Source organism: Oncorhynchus mykiss, chromosome 12, assembly GCF_057628025.1.
Source record: "Oncorhynchus mykiss isolate SJ-2025 chromosome 12, ASM5762802v1, whole genome shotgun sequence".
In the NCBI taxonomy this organism is placed as follows: domain Eukaryota; kingdom Metazoa; phylum Chordata; class Actinopteri; order Salmoniformes; family Salmonidae; genus Oncorhynchus; species Oncorhynchus mykiss.
In genome coordinates, this window is record NC_143033.1 from 72,776,261 (window position 1) to 72,790,847 (window position 14,587).

Here is a 14,587-nt window from a genome sequence, read left to right on the forward strand (position 1 = left end):
ATTGGTGGAATTCAGTAATGCCTAGGCTTCTACAAGTTAAATGTAGTCTGTATCATACAAGGGAAACCCTATTTCTGCAAATATATTATATATTACTTATGAATCATTTAGGCCCATTGAAACCCCCCAAAACAATATATTATTGGTTCAATAATCTTTCGGGAAGATGCAGACACTGGTGGTAGGCTAATGCTGATGGCTCAGCGTATGTTTCTTTTCGTATAGATAAAATACCACTCCTCACCAAAGGGAGGCAGTAAAAGCCTGTAGAAAAAAGTATGTAACAACTAGTTTGAGACCTCACTGAATTGTAAACCGGTCTGCCTCAGGTGGCATTTATATCTCACTTGAAACAACAACAGTGCGTGAAACATGGACGTTTCAATCGAAGAGCTTCCAAATGAAGCAATTCGAGTTGTGGATAGGGAAGTGATCCATTGATATGTAATAAGACAGGGTTGGGCTGAGTGGGTTAAGACTTTCGACTTCCACAACATGATGCTTCAAGATACAGTGATAACTGATACGTAATTACCAGTGGCTTGTTCTCTGTCCTCTAGCTATCTACTAAAACTCATGTCACAAGGGGGAAACGATCCATCACACCATACGATCCATCACACCATACACGCTTCATCCCCCCCATAGTTGTAGCCTACCTCTCCAATGCATAATACAAAAATACTTTACTTTTCATTTGTTTTGTATAAGACACTCCCACTTAACATTAAAATATACGTTAGACCTATAAATCATTTGTAAAGGGGTTTATACCCCGTTTATAAACTGTTCGACTAATTATTAGTCTAGTTTTCCAGTTTATAACTATGTAATAAACAGTCAGTACATTTGTTGAAATGCGTATCTCAACACTATCCTCAAAGCTATAAATAAAAGTCATGAGATGTAGCCCAATTATAATATGTGCGCCACTGCGCCACTGTTAGACAAGTAAAGAGACAAGCTATCAAACAAGTAAATGAGCACGGAGGCACGAGGACCAACTCGCTGTCGTTGGGAGAGTGTATGGGTAAGGCGTGGCCAATTAACGAGTTTGGAGGGAGGGGTCTGCGTGCTGCTGCTGAGTGCTGCTGTTGCGGGCAAGGTGGGTGTAAACAGGCATTGAGAGGATAGCTGGTGTAACCGTGGGAACCGAGGGCTGCACGGGGTGGACAGGGGAGGACACATAGTAGGGCGCGCCACAATCGGGGCATGTACCTGCTGGGTTTTCCTTGAGTTCCAGTCTCACCTTATATCCACATCGGATGGTGAATGAAACCGATCCGCGTCCAGAACAGACACACTGACAGACAAAGATGGAAAGTCAAGGCAGCCGCTGTAAGATCGTGGTGGTCGGAGATACGCAATGTGGTAAAACTGCGCTCCTACATGTTTTTGCGAAGGACTGCTATCCGGAGGTAAGTGTCCTGATATATATATAGGCTATGAAGTATTGCGTTATGAGCACGACTGTCAACACTTGAAAACAGGCAACTGGATCATTTAAGAGTGGTGTGTGTACTGTAGGTCATCGCGGTTGGGAATGAAGCAAAAAATAAATGTCAAGACGGACACCGAAACCAAATAGAACAACCAGAGCTTCTTTATTCTAATCATTTAACCCCAATGTCTTGATTTAAATTATGAGCCAGAGGTGTGCACGCACCTGCGTTAGACATTTCTCTAGAGAGAGAGAAAGAGAGAGAGAGAGAGAGAGAGAGAGAGAGAGACGGAAACTGAAAGACAGGGAAATAATGTGCATCTTTAAATATAAAATGGTCATTATTATTAGTGATTAAAGAATATAGACTCATATAATGTATTTCGGAGTGTATTCGTTTTCCTATTGTCGTTAATATGGTATCGGGGTGTTATTAGCAACTAGACCTATATTGTTTTAATATAACCTATATATTTGTATGATACATTACATGTACGTAGTTGAACGTCTAACCTACGTTACGCCTATGCTATTAGTGCTTTACTAATCAAGATGCACCCCTTTTCCAGAACTATGTCCCCACCGTTTTTGAAAACTACACGGCCAGTTTTGAAATCGAAAAACAGAGGATTGAGTTGAACATGTGGGACACGTCAGGTAAGACTATTTCTGCTCTCTGCATCTATCTCCTAAAGGCTGATGACAAATCAATCCCTCTGGCTGCTCAGCTTGGCAGTGATGACAGTCCACGTCTGCAACCGTGGGAGGGCTGCTTCAATCATTTTGGGTTTTTCAAGCAGCCATCTCTCTCTGCTGAATTGCTTTGACCATGTCGACTGACTGACTGGCGTACTTTTGCTTGAGGCATCTGCTATTTATGATTGTTTCCTTTGCTGAAAATCTCCAGTGCCAGCCCTTTCTCTCGGCGCTGCACTCTGTTTACATTCCTCTCTCTGCGGAGCACTGCGTGTGGCCGGGCTGTTCCCATGCTCTGTCCAGTGGCCAGAAGACTGCTGGGGGTCGGAGAGGGGCAGGAGCAGGGGCTGAAGCAGAATGGCCGGCCGGCCGACTGACTGGCCCACAGAAATGATCTCAACCCATCCATACTGTTTCAGTTGTGTTTGACTGTGGTTACAGTTGCACTTGCTCTCAATCCACTCCTATCAGTGCCAAATGGCTGCAAATAGTGTTTCTCTGGACGTTAACTGACTTATTATGCCTCTTTGTCGATAGTGGGTCAGTCAGTGTTTGGTTCCAGCTATAGACCCTCTATCTGAGGGGTTTAGAATACAGATGCCCGCCATGGTGGGAAAGCAATTTGGGTTTGCCCCATTGACACCACATCTCCAGACTTGAGAGGGGGTGATTGTGGCCCATCTGTGTGGAATGCCATGCTCTAGTTTCAGCTCTCAGCCCAGGGCCTTCAGGCTGAAGCTGTAAGTGCAGCTTAGAGATCCACAGACTGGTCAAAACAGTATCTGAAACATCTCTGACTGGCTGACTGAGTGACTGAGAAGCCTGGGTATGTAATTGAACCCCCAGGGGAATCCCCGTCTATTGCCATAAACATTCCTAAACCTAAAAACATCCTCGCAACCGATGATGATGATGGGGGTATTGCCATTTTACACGGTCATATAGCTGAGAGTGTTTTCTTTTGAGGGGATTTTCTATGTGTGGGAGGGACCTGGTGTTGACCCTGAGAGTAAATCTACTTGAGTCTGTCAGTGAGGGCTGAAGAAGTCTCTGTGGCTGGGAGGAAGGAATCAGTGGGTCAGAAGTATTCCTTATCTCCTCCATAGCTTTGGACCGGGGGGGGGGGGGGGGGGGGGCTTCTGTAATGGTAGCAGGGTTGTGCTTCTGTCTGTCCATATCTAACCCTTTGATGATCACTGACAATGGGTGATTAGCCTTTTATTTTCAGTAAAGAGACAATAACCCTCCCTCTCTCTTTACTCCATCTACCAACATGACATCACCCACCCAGCCTACCAGCCTCAAGCAAGTTACACTCAAGAGTATGTGTGCTCACATGCCTGCCTATTAACTCCTTGGTTCGTATCAAACACAGATGCTCATGTTTTCACTCCAGATGTAAATGAGTTAACGGATGTTCTCCTATGGTAAAAACACTCAAACATTTCAATAAAGAGAGAAAGGTCAGGTTTCTGCCTCTGACTTCCTGCCCTTCTTTTTTCCATACTTTTAATTCCACCCTTCTCATGACCCCCTCTTCTGCCCTCTCACTCTTCCTCCCCCCTCTCCCGTGCGCTGGCAGCAGCAGGGTATTGCCAGGGACCATGTGTCTTTTCCACTCCGTTTTGCCTGGCTGCATGGCCACTATCTGGACCCACTATGTAATTACTGTGAAGAAGCTTTTGCATATGCAGTAGACCCCTCGCTGGCGTTCATAAACTACAGCCAATATGGTGGCTATAACTTACTGGTGTGTAGCACAGGACCAGGGTCTGTAGAACGCCTCCTGTAATCTATAACCAGTGGTAGAGAAAGTACCCAATTGTCATACTTCCGTAAACAATAAGCCCACCTTCATAGTAAATGACTCAAGTAAAAGTGAAAGTCACTCAGTAAAATACTACTTGAGTAAAAGTCTTAAAATGATTTTGTTTTAAATATACTTAAGTATCAAAAGTAAATGTAATTGCTAAAGGTACATTATTTTCTTTAGGAATGTAGTGCAGTTAAAGTAGAAGTTGTCAAAAATATAAATAGTAAAGCAAAGTACAGATACCCCCAAAAATACTTAAGTAATACTTTCAAGTATTTTTACTGAAGTACTTTACACCACTGTCTATAACCACCCAACAGCAACTCTGTATAACAATGTACCAGGATCAGCTCAGTTGGTTTCACTCCATCTGCCATCCACCTAGTTAGTGTCGAGTAATAAGATGGAGAGTGCATTAGTAATAACATATCAGTTGAACACAAGAGACTCCCCGTGGTCTCCGAATATCACTGATTCAATCATTATTGATTAGTCCTTGAGGTGTGTTCTGTTTCAGGAGCTGGAGTCTAGCCTCCTCATTTACACTTTTACGGCCTCTGTGGTCTGATTGGTCTCAGTGGGTTTGGTAGGACGTGTATTGCCATTAACAAGGTCACGGTGCCTATTGTTTGTGTCAGTAGACCATTGATTAGTTTAGCCTCGGTGATCTGTTGTTCTCCAGACCAGCAGGGTTTCTAGTATTCACAGGATGGAAGAAAACAGAGGTGAGGTTGATCTAATTAGGGTCATGACTGTGTCTAGGTACTGTGTGTGTGTGTGTGTGTGTGTGTGTGTGTGTGTGTGTGTGTGTGTGTGTGTGTGTGTGTGTGTGTGTGTGTGTGTGTGTGTGCGTGCGTGCGTGTGTGCGTGCGTGCGTGTGTGTGAACCGGTGTCTTCGTGAATAGGATGGTTAATTTAAATAGGCATAAACAGAAACAGGGCCATTATGGCTGTCCAGAACCAGAGGGAAACTGGCAGCTGCTTTGTATTCCCCCTGCATTACGCCACGGACCATCTGGAGGATTAAGTCAATTAGAAACTGATTGAGTGGAATGCAAATGAGAATGTTTGTCTGTGTTTGTGTGTGTGTGTGTGTGTGTGTGTGTGTATGTATTGTGGGAGAGGGCATAGTCTGTGTATGCATGTCTGTTTATCTGTCTTTGGCATCTGTGTATTTGTGTATCTAAATAGCAGTAGCGAGGACTTTTATATAAAAAGCCAGCGATGACTGACAAACCGTTGCTCCTTGAGTTCAAATGTCACCATTCCTAACCCCATTCCGAGCTGTGATTGGCCAAGCTAACTGACACTGGGTCACAATAGGTCTGTGCACCAATCAGTGACCAGTACTGGGTGCTCACGGTCATGGGTTATGATGCTCGTCAGCCAGTCTGAGTATTCATCCAGCCAATACTGTCATGCCCCCTGTACTGTGTCTCTTCCCTGTGTGGGGGTGCTGCACCATGGGAACTATCTCATCCAAGTCAGGCCTGGAACATTCTCCCACTCACAGCACAGCAAGGACTGTCCCAGGGAATATCTAAGTAACTCGTGACAGTCATTCAGGCTTCTCCCACAGTCCCACACCACAGTCACATCTCTGTTTATGCTCTCTGATTGACTACGCCTGATTCCTTGTCTGTTGCGGGTCAGAGAATATTCTTTGTCATACTATAGCATACTGTAGCTTCACACATATTTTGAATTATTTCTAATTTCATTAGAGGCGTTAGGCAATGTTAAACACCTCTCCAAAGAATTATCCACTTGCCTACTTGACCCTCCACATGTATTATAATGATTATTTTATAACACACAACAGGTGTTTCTGTAATTAGTGGGGTGATATATTTTTGATTTGAGCGATAATGACAAATAGCTTCAAACACCTTGCATCACTCACACAGCCACTACACACACACACACACACACACACACACACACACACACACACACACACACACATCACAGTCACAGTGACTTTTTAATGTTTCTTGTGACTATGTTTTTAGCTTAAAACCACATTCTCAGTGCAGTGGACCATTAGGGCATCAAGAGCCCTGTATAAACAAGCTTAGTTCACAGGGCCTTCCCTGCCCTAACCCTTTCCACTTGATTCATCTATAATAGAAACTGCATGAGCTACAAACCAAAACAGAGATGAAATAAAACCAACAGCCCTGTCTACTGTGGCTGGCTGTAGCTGGAGGTCCTTCAGCAGAAACATGAAATGAGCAGCTCGCCTGGGTTGCCATGTTGATTTACGGTTCTAGACAGAGATGACTGGGGAAGATGACCTCAGCCTTTAGTTTGCTCTTCCTCGTCGTGCTGTGATGCTACCCTCATACGTTTTCATCTTTTCCTACCTGCACCTGTGTTTTATAATTTGTGAGTACACACGTATTGTACAAGGCTATGGTTCGTTTTGCATGACGTTTTAAATCTATCACAACCATTAAATCGTAGTTAAAATGCCCCCCCCCCCCCCCCCCCCCCCAACTAACTCACACAGCTGCACTAGTCTACACTTCATGCTAGTCTCCTGACCTGCCTGGGGGTAGAACTGCCGAAACTTAAACCTGTTTTTATGATGATTAGCACGTAGCAGGCACACCCGCCGGTTAGGTACAGCCAGGGAGTGTACTGTGTGTCTGTGTGTCTGTCTGTGTGTGTGTGTGTTTGTCTGTGTTTCTGTGTGTGTTTGTCTGTGGAAATGAGTGCTATGACCCTTGTTGACTCCCAGAGGAATTATTTTCATGAGAAAGGTGTTTAGATCGCGCACGGAGTTACATTTCAGATGAACTACCCATCCCCCCCTCTCGCCCCAATTTATCTGTTTGAAAAGGCTCTATGATGATTGCCTCCCCCATTATTTTTCCATTGGAATGTCAAACGCTGCATTATGTCGGTTTTAGAACGATTGTTTCAGTGAAGCACCATTATGGAGAATAGGTGTGTTCCTAATGTAGTAGGGAAGGTGTTGCCCAATAGCCAGACTATATTTAGGACATGAAAAGGTGCGTCAGGACTACTTAACCCTAACATGTCATCAGAGCACTTCAAAAGGAAGTAGTTAGGAGAACACATTGTAAAAGATTCACCCTCAACGTCACCCACGCTCAGTTCCGTTGTCTGAAGAACACTGCCTACAGTATATCGTTATACATAACTTATTCAACACATGGTAGAATGGTATGTCTCTTTATGTTTCAACATTCATAAAACAACCCAAAACACCAAAGACCATCACTCATAGTGTTGTATAAAGCAAACTACCAAATGACCAATGGACGGTGCATCTGAACAGGAGCTGAACTTAAAAGCTAAACGTGTTACTGCCGGGTCTGTGCATACAGACAGACAGACAGAAGGACAGACAGTGTTGGAATGCATGTGGAGCTATTTCTGGACAGGGGGTGGTGATCCGGCTCTCCGCTGAGCCTCTGGCGGGGGTCGGCTCTGTGGGGGGGTTTCATCCGGCTCCTCCCTGTCCTCCCTTGCGGCTCCCCGTCCCTGGCTCCCATTTTGGAGCACCTCATACCCACTGGAGAAGAGCCTCCACAGTGCTGCGTCTCTCTTTTACATATAGACTAGAAGTAATAGCTGTGTTTGTGGTAGTGTTGCAAAAATTCTGGAAACCAAAATACAGATTATTCCGATACCCTGGTTGGAGGATTGATAGATTTCCTGCTTATTCCATACTGATTCCAGGAATAATCCAACTGGGATTTCGGGAACACCTGTGAATTTTGGGAACGTTATTGGAATCTTGCACCCTAACATGTGGTGACTGTGGATGTACAGCATGTGGATATGTATAGTAGATATCTTATTCATAGATACTGTAGCCACCTCACCGCACACTGTTCCACTGAGTGTCTGTGACAGTGTAGCCACCCAGAGGTCCAGGCAGCAGGGCTTTATGTCTACCCAGTCAGAGTGGCCCCTGGCTGGGTACACGTCGCTGACTCTCCCCCTAGAGCCTTGGGGTTCTCTTGGTCTGAGTCACTAACACTGTTACGCTCTGGCTTCAGCCAGAGAGACAACAGGACCCTGGACAATTGAAAGAGGGAAACGTAAGAAGTAAACATGAAGGAAAGAAGTGTCACGATCGTCGTATGGAGTAGACCAAAGCGCAGCGTGGTTAGAATACATTCTTCTTTATTTAATGAAGAACACTTAAACAAAAACAACAACACGACCGCGACCTCTATATAAACACTGTGCTAACGTGCAACATAACATAGACAATAACCCACAAAATACCCAAAGAAGATGGCTGCCTAAATATGGTTCCCAGTCAGAGACAACGATAAACACCTGCCTCTAATTGAGAACCAATCTAGGCAACCATAGACCTACATAAACACCTAGATGGAAACAACCCCATAAATCTACAAAACCCCTAGACAGTACAAACACCCTAGATGAGACAAAAACACACATACCACCCTCGTCACACCCTGACCTAACCAAAATATATAAAGAAAACAAAGAATACTCAGGTCAGGGCGTGACAAGAAGAGAAAGACAATAGTCTGACATGGCTAGTTTCACGACCAAATTAGTTTTTTTTTTAAATGAACCACGTCCCTTCTCTCTCTCTCTCTCTCTCTCTCTCTCTCTCTCTCTCTCTCTCTCTCATTAGTTTGCATAGCTCTGTTCTGACCTGGAGTCAGCGACAGTGTGTAGGAGAGGAAAGGAAAGGAAAGAAGGAGAGGAGCTATGAGAGGGCCAGTCAGCCTCACTGACAGGAACACACAGCCTATAATTAAACACACAGAATATCCAATTTAAGTCTAACGCACTCGCTCAGACATACGCACGCACTCACTCACAAACACACAGATGTGACTATGCAAACACACACACACACACACACACACGCCCGCATACATACTTTTTTGAATATTCTAAAAACACAAAGGAAACATGCATACGGTACAACCAAGGTCATGCTCCTCTCTGGGCTTATTATGTGCCATGTCCTTTTGAGTGGTATACTACACAGCCCCATGGTGAGCCCACTGCCCACCTGCCCCGGTTCCTCTCCCTGTTCCTCTGCCCTCTCACTGTCTCCCAGCTCCTTATCTAGACACATAGTGGCTTTTGGGGGATTCCATTCAGACACTATCTCTAATGACATCCTCCCCTCCGATCCCTCTGCTATCTGATGATCTCTGATGATCTCTGTATGACCGTCTGACCTTGGTCACAGACAGACAAAGGTCATACGATACGTCTACTGCCTTTCTTAAATATGACTGTAGGCTCACGGGGAGGTGCTAGACACTGAGGCTTAACATACAATCTGCTAAACATATGTCTTTTTGATTTAACCTTTATTTGGACAGGGACTCATGCTGAGACCAAGGTATCATTTACAGATGAGCCTTGCAATGTATGCATCAATAATACACATCATTATACTGTACACATCAATAATACACATCAATATACTGTACACGTCAATATACTGTATACATCAATATACTGTACACATCAATATACACATCAATATACTGTACACATCAATATACACATCAGTATACTGTATACTTCAATAATACACATTATACTGTACACATCAATATACTGTATACATCAATAATACACATCAATATGCTGTACACATCAATATACACATCAGTATACTGTATACTTCAATAATACACATTATATTGTACACATCAATATACTGTATACATCAATAATACCCATCAATATGCTGTACACATCAATATACACATCAGTATACTGTATACTTCAATAATACACATTATACTGTACACATCAATAATACACATCAATATGCTGTACACATCAATATACTGTATACATCAATAATACACATCAATATACTGTACACATCAATAATACACATCAATATACTGTACACATCAATAATACACATCAATATAATGTATACATCAATAATACACATCAATATACTGTACACATCAATAATACACATCAATATACTGTACACACCAATATACTGTACACATCAATATACACATCTGTATACTCTATACTTCAATAATACACATTATACTGTACACATCAATATACTGTATACATCAATAATACACATCAATATGTTGTACACATCAATATACTGTATACATCAATAATGCACATCAATATAATGTATACATCAATAATACACATCAATATACTGTACACATCAATATGCTGTATACATCAATAATACACATCAATATACTATACACATCAGTTTCCACTTCCGGCGCCGACAGAGATGGCCGCCTCGCTTCGCGTTCCTAGGAAACTATGCAATTTTTTGTTTTTTTACGTGTTATTTCTTACATTAGTACCCCAGGTCATCTTAGGTTTCATTACATACAGTAGAGAAGAACTACTGAATATAAGATCAGCGTCAACTCACCATCAGTACGACCAAGAATATGTTTTTCGCGACGCGGATCCTGTGTTCTGCCTTACAAACAGGACAACAGAGCGGATCCCATGCAGCGACCCAAAAAAACGACTCCGAAAAAGAGGGAAACGGGGCGGTCTTCTGGTCAGACTCCGGAGACGGGCACACCTTGCACCACTCCCTAGCATTCTTCTTGCCAATGTCCAGTTTCTTGACAACAAGGTTGATGAAATCCGAGCAAGGGTAGCATTCCAGAGGGACATGACTGTAACGTTCTTTGCTTCACGGAAACGTGGCTCACTGGAGAGACGCTATCCGAGGCGGTGCAGCCAACGGGTTTCTCCACGCATCGCGCAGACAGAAACAAACATCTTTCTGGTAAGAAGAGGGGCGGGGGCGTATGCCTTATGGCTAACGTGACATGGTGTGATGAAAGAAACATACAGGAACTCAAATCCTTCTGTTCACCTGATTTAGAATTCCTCACAATCAAATGTAGACCGCATTATCTACCAAGAGAATTCTCTTCGATTATAATCACAGCCGTATATATCCCCCCCCAAGCAGACACATCGATGGCTCTGAATGAACTTTATTTGACTCTTTGCAAACTGGAAACCATTTATCCGGAGGCTGCATTCATTGTAGCTGGGGATTTTAACAAGGCTAATCTGAAAACAAGACTCCCTAAATTTTATCAGCATATCGATTGCGCAACCAGGGGTGGAAAGACCTTGGATCATTGTTACTCTAACTTCCGCGACGCATATAAGGCCCTGCCCCGCCCCCCTTTCGGAAAAGCTGACCACGACTCCATTTTGTTGATCCCTGCCTACAGACAGAAACTAAAACAAGAGGCTCCCACGCTGAGGTCTGTCCAACGCTGGTCCGACCAAGCTGACTCCACACTCCAAGACTGCTTCCATCACGTGGACTGGGACATGTTTCGTATTGCGTCAGACAACAACATTGACGAATACGCTGATTTGGTGTGCGAGTTCATTAGAACGTGCGTTGAAGATGTTGTTCCCATAGCAACGATTAAAACATTCCCTAACCAGAAACCGTGGATTGATGGCAGCATTCGCGTGAAACTGAAAGCGCGAACCACTGCTTTTAATCAGGGCAAGGTGTCTGGTAACATGACCGAATACAAACAGTGCAGCTATTCCCTCCACAAGGCTATCAAACAAGCTAAGCGTCAGTACAGAGACAAAGTAGAATCTCAATTCAACGGCTCAGACACAAGAGGCATGTGGCAGGGTCTACAGTCAATCACGGACTACAGGAAGAAATCCAGCCCAGTCACGGACCAGGCAGACTAAATAACTTTTTTGCCCGCTTTGAGGACAATACAGTGCCACTGACACGGCCTGCAACGAAAACATGCGGTCTCTCCTTCACTGCAGCCGAGGTGAGTAAGACATTTAAACGTGTTAACCCTCGCAAGGCTGCAGGCCCAGACGGCATCCCCAGCCGCGCCCTCAGAGCATGCGCAGACCAGCTGGCCGGTGTGTTTACGGACATATTCAATCAATCCCTATACCAGTCTGCTGTTCCCACATGCTTCAAGAGGGCCACCATTGTTCCTGTTCCCAAGAAAGCTAAGGTAACTGAGCTAAACGACTACCGCCCCGCCCCGTAGCACTCACTTCCGTCATCATGAAGTGCTTTGAGAGACTAGTCAAGGACCATATCACCTCCACCCTACCTGACACCCTAGACCCACTCCAATTTGCTTACCGCTCAAATAGGTCCACAGACGATGCAATCTCAACCACACTGCACACTGCCCTAACCCATCTGGACAAGAGGAATACCTATGTGAGAATGCTGTTCATTGACTACAGCTCGGCATTCAACACCATAGTACCCTCCAAGCTCGTCATCAAGCTCGAGACCCTGGGTCTCGACTCCGCCCTGTGCAACTGGGTACTGGACTTCCTGACGGGCCGCCCCCAGGTGGTGAGGGTAGGCAACAACATCTCCTGCCCGCTGATCCTCAACACTGGGGCCCCACAAGGGTGCGTTCTGAGCCCTCTCCTGTACTCCCTGTTCACCCACGACTGTGTGGCCACGCACGCCTCCAACTCAATCATCAAGTTTGCGGACGACACAACAGTGGTAGGCTTGATTACCAACAACGACGAGACGGCCTACAGGGAGGAGGTGAGGGCCCTCGGAGTGTGGTGTCAGGAAAATAACCTCACACTCAACGTCAACAAAACTAAGGAGATGATTGTGGACTTCAGGAAACAGCACAGCGAACACCCCCCTATCCACATCGATGGAACAGTAGTGGAGAGGGTAGCAAGTTTTAAGTTCCTCGGCATTCACATCACAGACAAACTGAATTGGTCCACTCACACAGACAGCATTGTGAAGAAGGCGCAGCAGCGCCTCTTCAACCTCAGGAGGCTGAAGAAATTTGGCTTGTCACCAAAAGCACTCACAAACTTCTACAGATGCACAATCGAGAGCATCCTGGCAGGCTGTATCACCGCCTGGTACGGCAACTGCTCCGCCCTCAACCGTAAGGCTCTCCAGAGGGTAGTGAGGTCTGCACAACGCATCACTGGGGGCAAACTACCTGCCCTCCAGGACACCTACACCACCCGATGTCACAGGAAGGCCATAAAGATCATCAAGGACATCAACCACCCGAGCCACTGCCTGTTCACCCCGCTATCATCCAGAAGGCGAGGTCAGTACAGGTGCATCAAAGCTGGGACCGAGAGACTGAAAAACAGCTTCTATCTCAAGGCCATCAGACTGTTAAACAGCCACCACTAACATTGAGTGGCTGCTGCCAACACACTGACACTGACTCAACTCCAGCCACTTTAATAATGGGAATTGATGGGAAATGATGTAAATATATCACTAGCCACTTTAAACAATGCTACCTTATATAATGTTACTTACCCTACATTATTCATCTCATATGCATACGTATATACTGTACTCTATATCATCGACTGTATCCTTATGTAATACATGTATCACTAGCCACTTTAACTATGCCACTTGTTTACATACTCATCTCATATGTATATACTGTACTCGATACCATCTACTGTATCTTGCCTATGCTGCTCTGTACCATCACTCATTCATATACCCTTATGTACATATTCTTTATCCCCTTACACTGTGTACAAGACAGTAGTTTTGGAATTGTTAGTTAGATTACTTGTCGGTTATTACTGCATTGTCGGAACTAGAAGCACAAGCATTTCGCTACACTCGCATTAACATCTGCTAACCATGTGTATGTGACAAATAAAATTGGATTTGATTTGATTTGAGTATACTGTATACATCAATAATACATATCATTATACTGTACACATCAATAATACACATCAATATACTGTATACATCAGTAATACACATCAATATTCACCTCAATCAGACTTTAGAATTGTCCTAGAAGCACCAATTCATTCAATTTTAGAGAGCCTTGATTCTTTTAGAGAGCCTCGATTCTTTTAGAGAGCCTTGATTATTTTAGAGAGCCTTCCACAAGTCAGGTGCAAAAAAACAGGGGTGGTGCTTGCTTGGCTCAGGCACAATGAGGCTGGGAAGCAGCTGGGACTGACTGAGGGGGGGAGTGAGTGGGGGGGGGGGGGGGGGATGGAGAGAATGCTCTCAGAGCTAAGAGAGGATCGTGTTTCGTGGCAGTGAATAGTGGGAGAAGGGACAGAAGAAGGAGAGGTATACATCTAGATCTGGGACCACCCCTCTGAGCCCAGCCCTCTGGGACCCCCCTCTGAACCCAGACCCTGGGACCTCCCCTCTGAGCCCAGACCTCTGGGACCTCCCCTCTGAGCCCAGCCCTCTGGGACCTCCCCTCTGAGCCCAGCCCTCTGGGACCACTCCTCTGAGCCCAGCCCTCTGGGACCACCCTCTGAGCCCAGCCCTCTGGGACCACCCCTCTGAGCCCAGCCCTCTGGGACCACCCCTCTGAGCCCAACCCTCTGGAACCACCCCTCTGAGCCCAGCCCTCTGGGAACACCCCTCTGAGCCCAGCCCTCTGGGACCTCCCCTCTGAGCCCAGCCCTTTGGGACCACCCCTATGAGCCCAGCCCTCTGGGACCACCCCTCTGGGTCCAGCCCTCTGGCCTTCATGATGTGTTATGGGACAGGCTTGTTTTTAGCCCTGAGGGAAGAATTTCCAGTCCCGTGGGAGACGTTCACTTACTCACGCATACACTGACTGTTTACAAACTGTACT

The 14,587-nt window shown here is 45.1% G+C and overlaps 1 protein-coding gene across 1 annotated transcript in view; it reads left to right on the forward strand.

Moving 5' to 3' along the window:
- Positions 1-942: 942 nt before the first annotated feature.
- LOC110538157 (rho-related GTP-binding protein RhoN) overlaps positions 943-14,587 on the forward strand; it is a 34,917-nt gene continuing 21,272 nt past the window's right edge. Inside the window, exons 1-2 of the mRNA XM_090193233.1 lie at positions 943-1,418; positions 2,011-2,098. Coding sequence (XP_090049359.1) covers positions 1,317-1,418; positions 2,011-2,098 — 190 coding nt within the window. The 5' untranslated portion in view covers positions 943-1,316. The remainder of the gene's footprint in view (positions 1,419-2,010; positions 2,099-14,587) is intronic.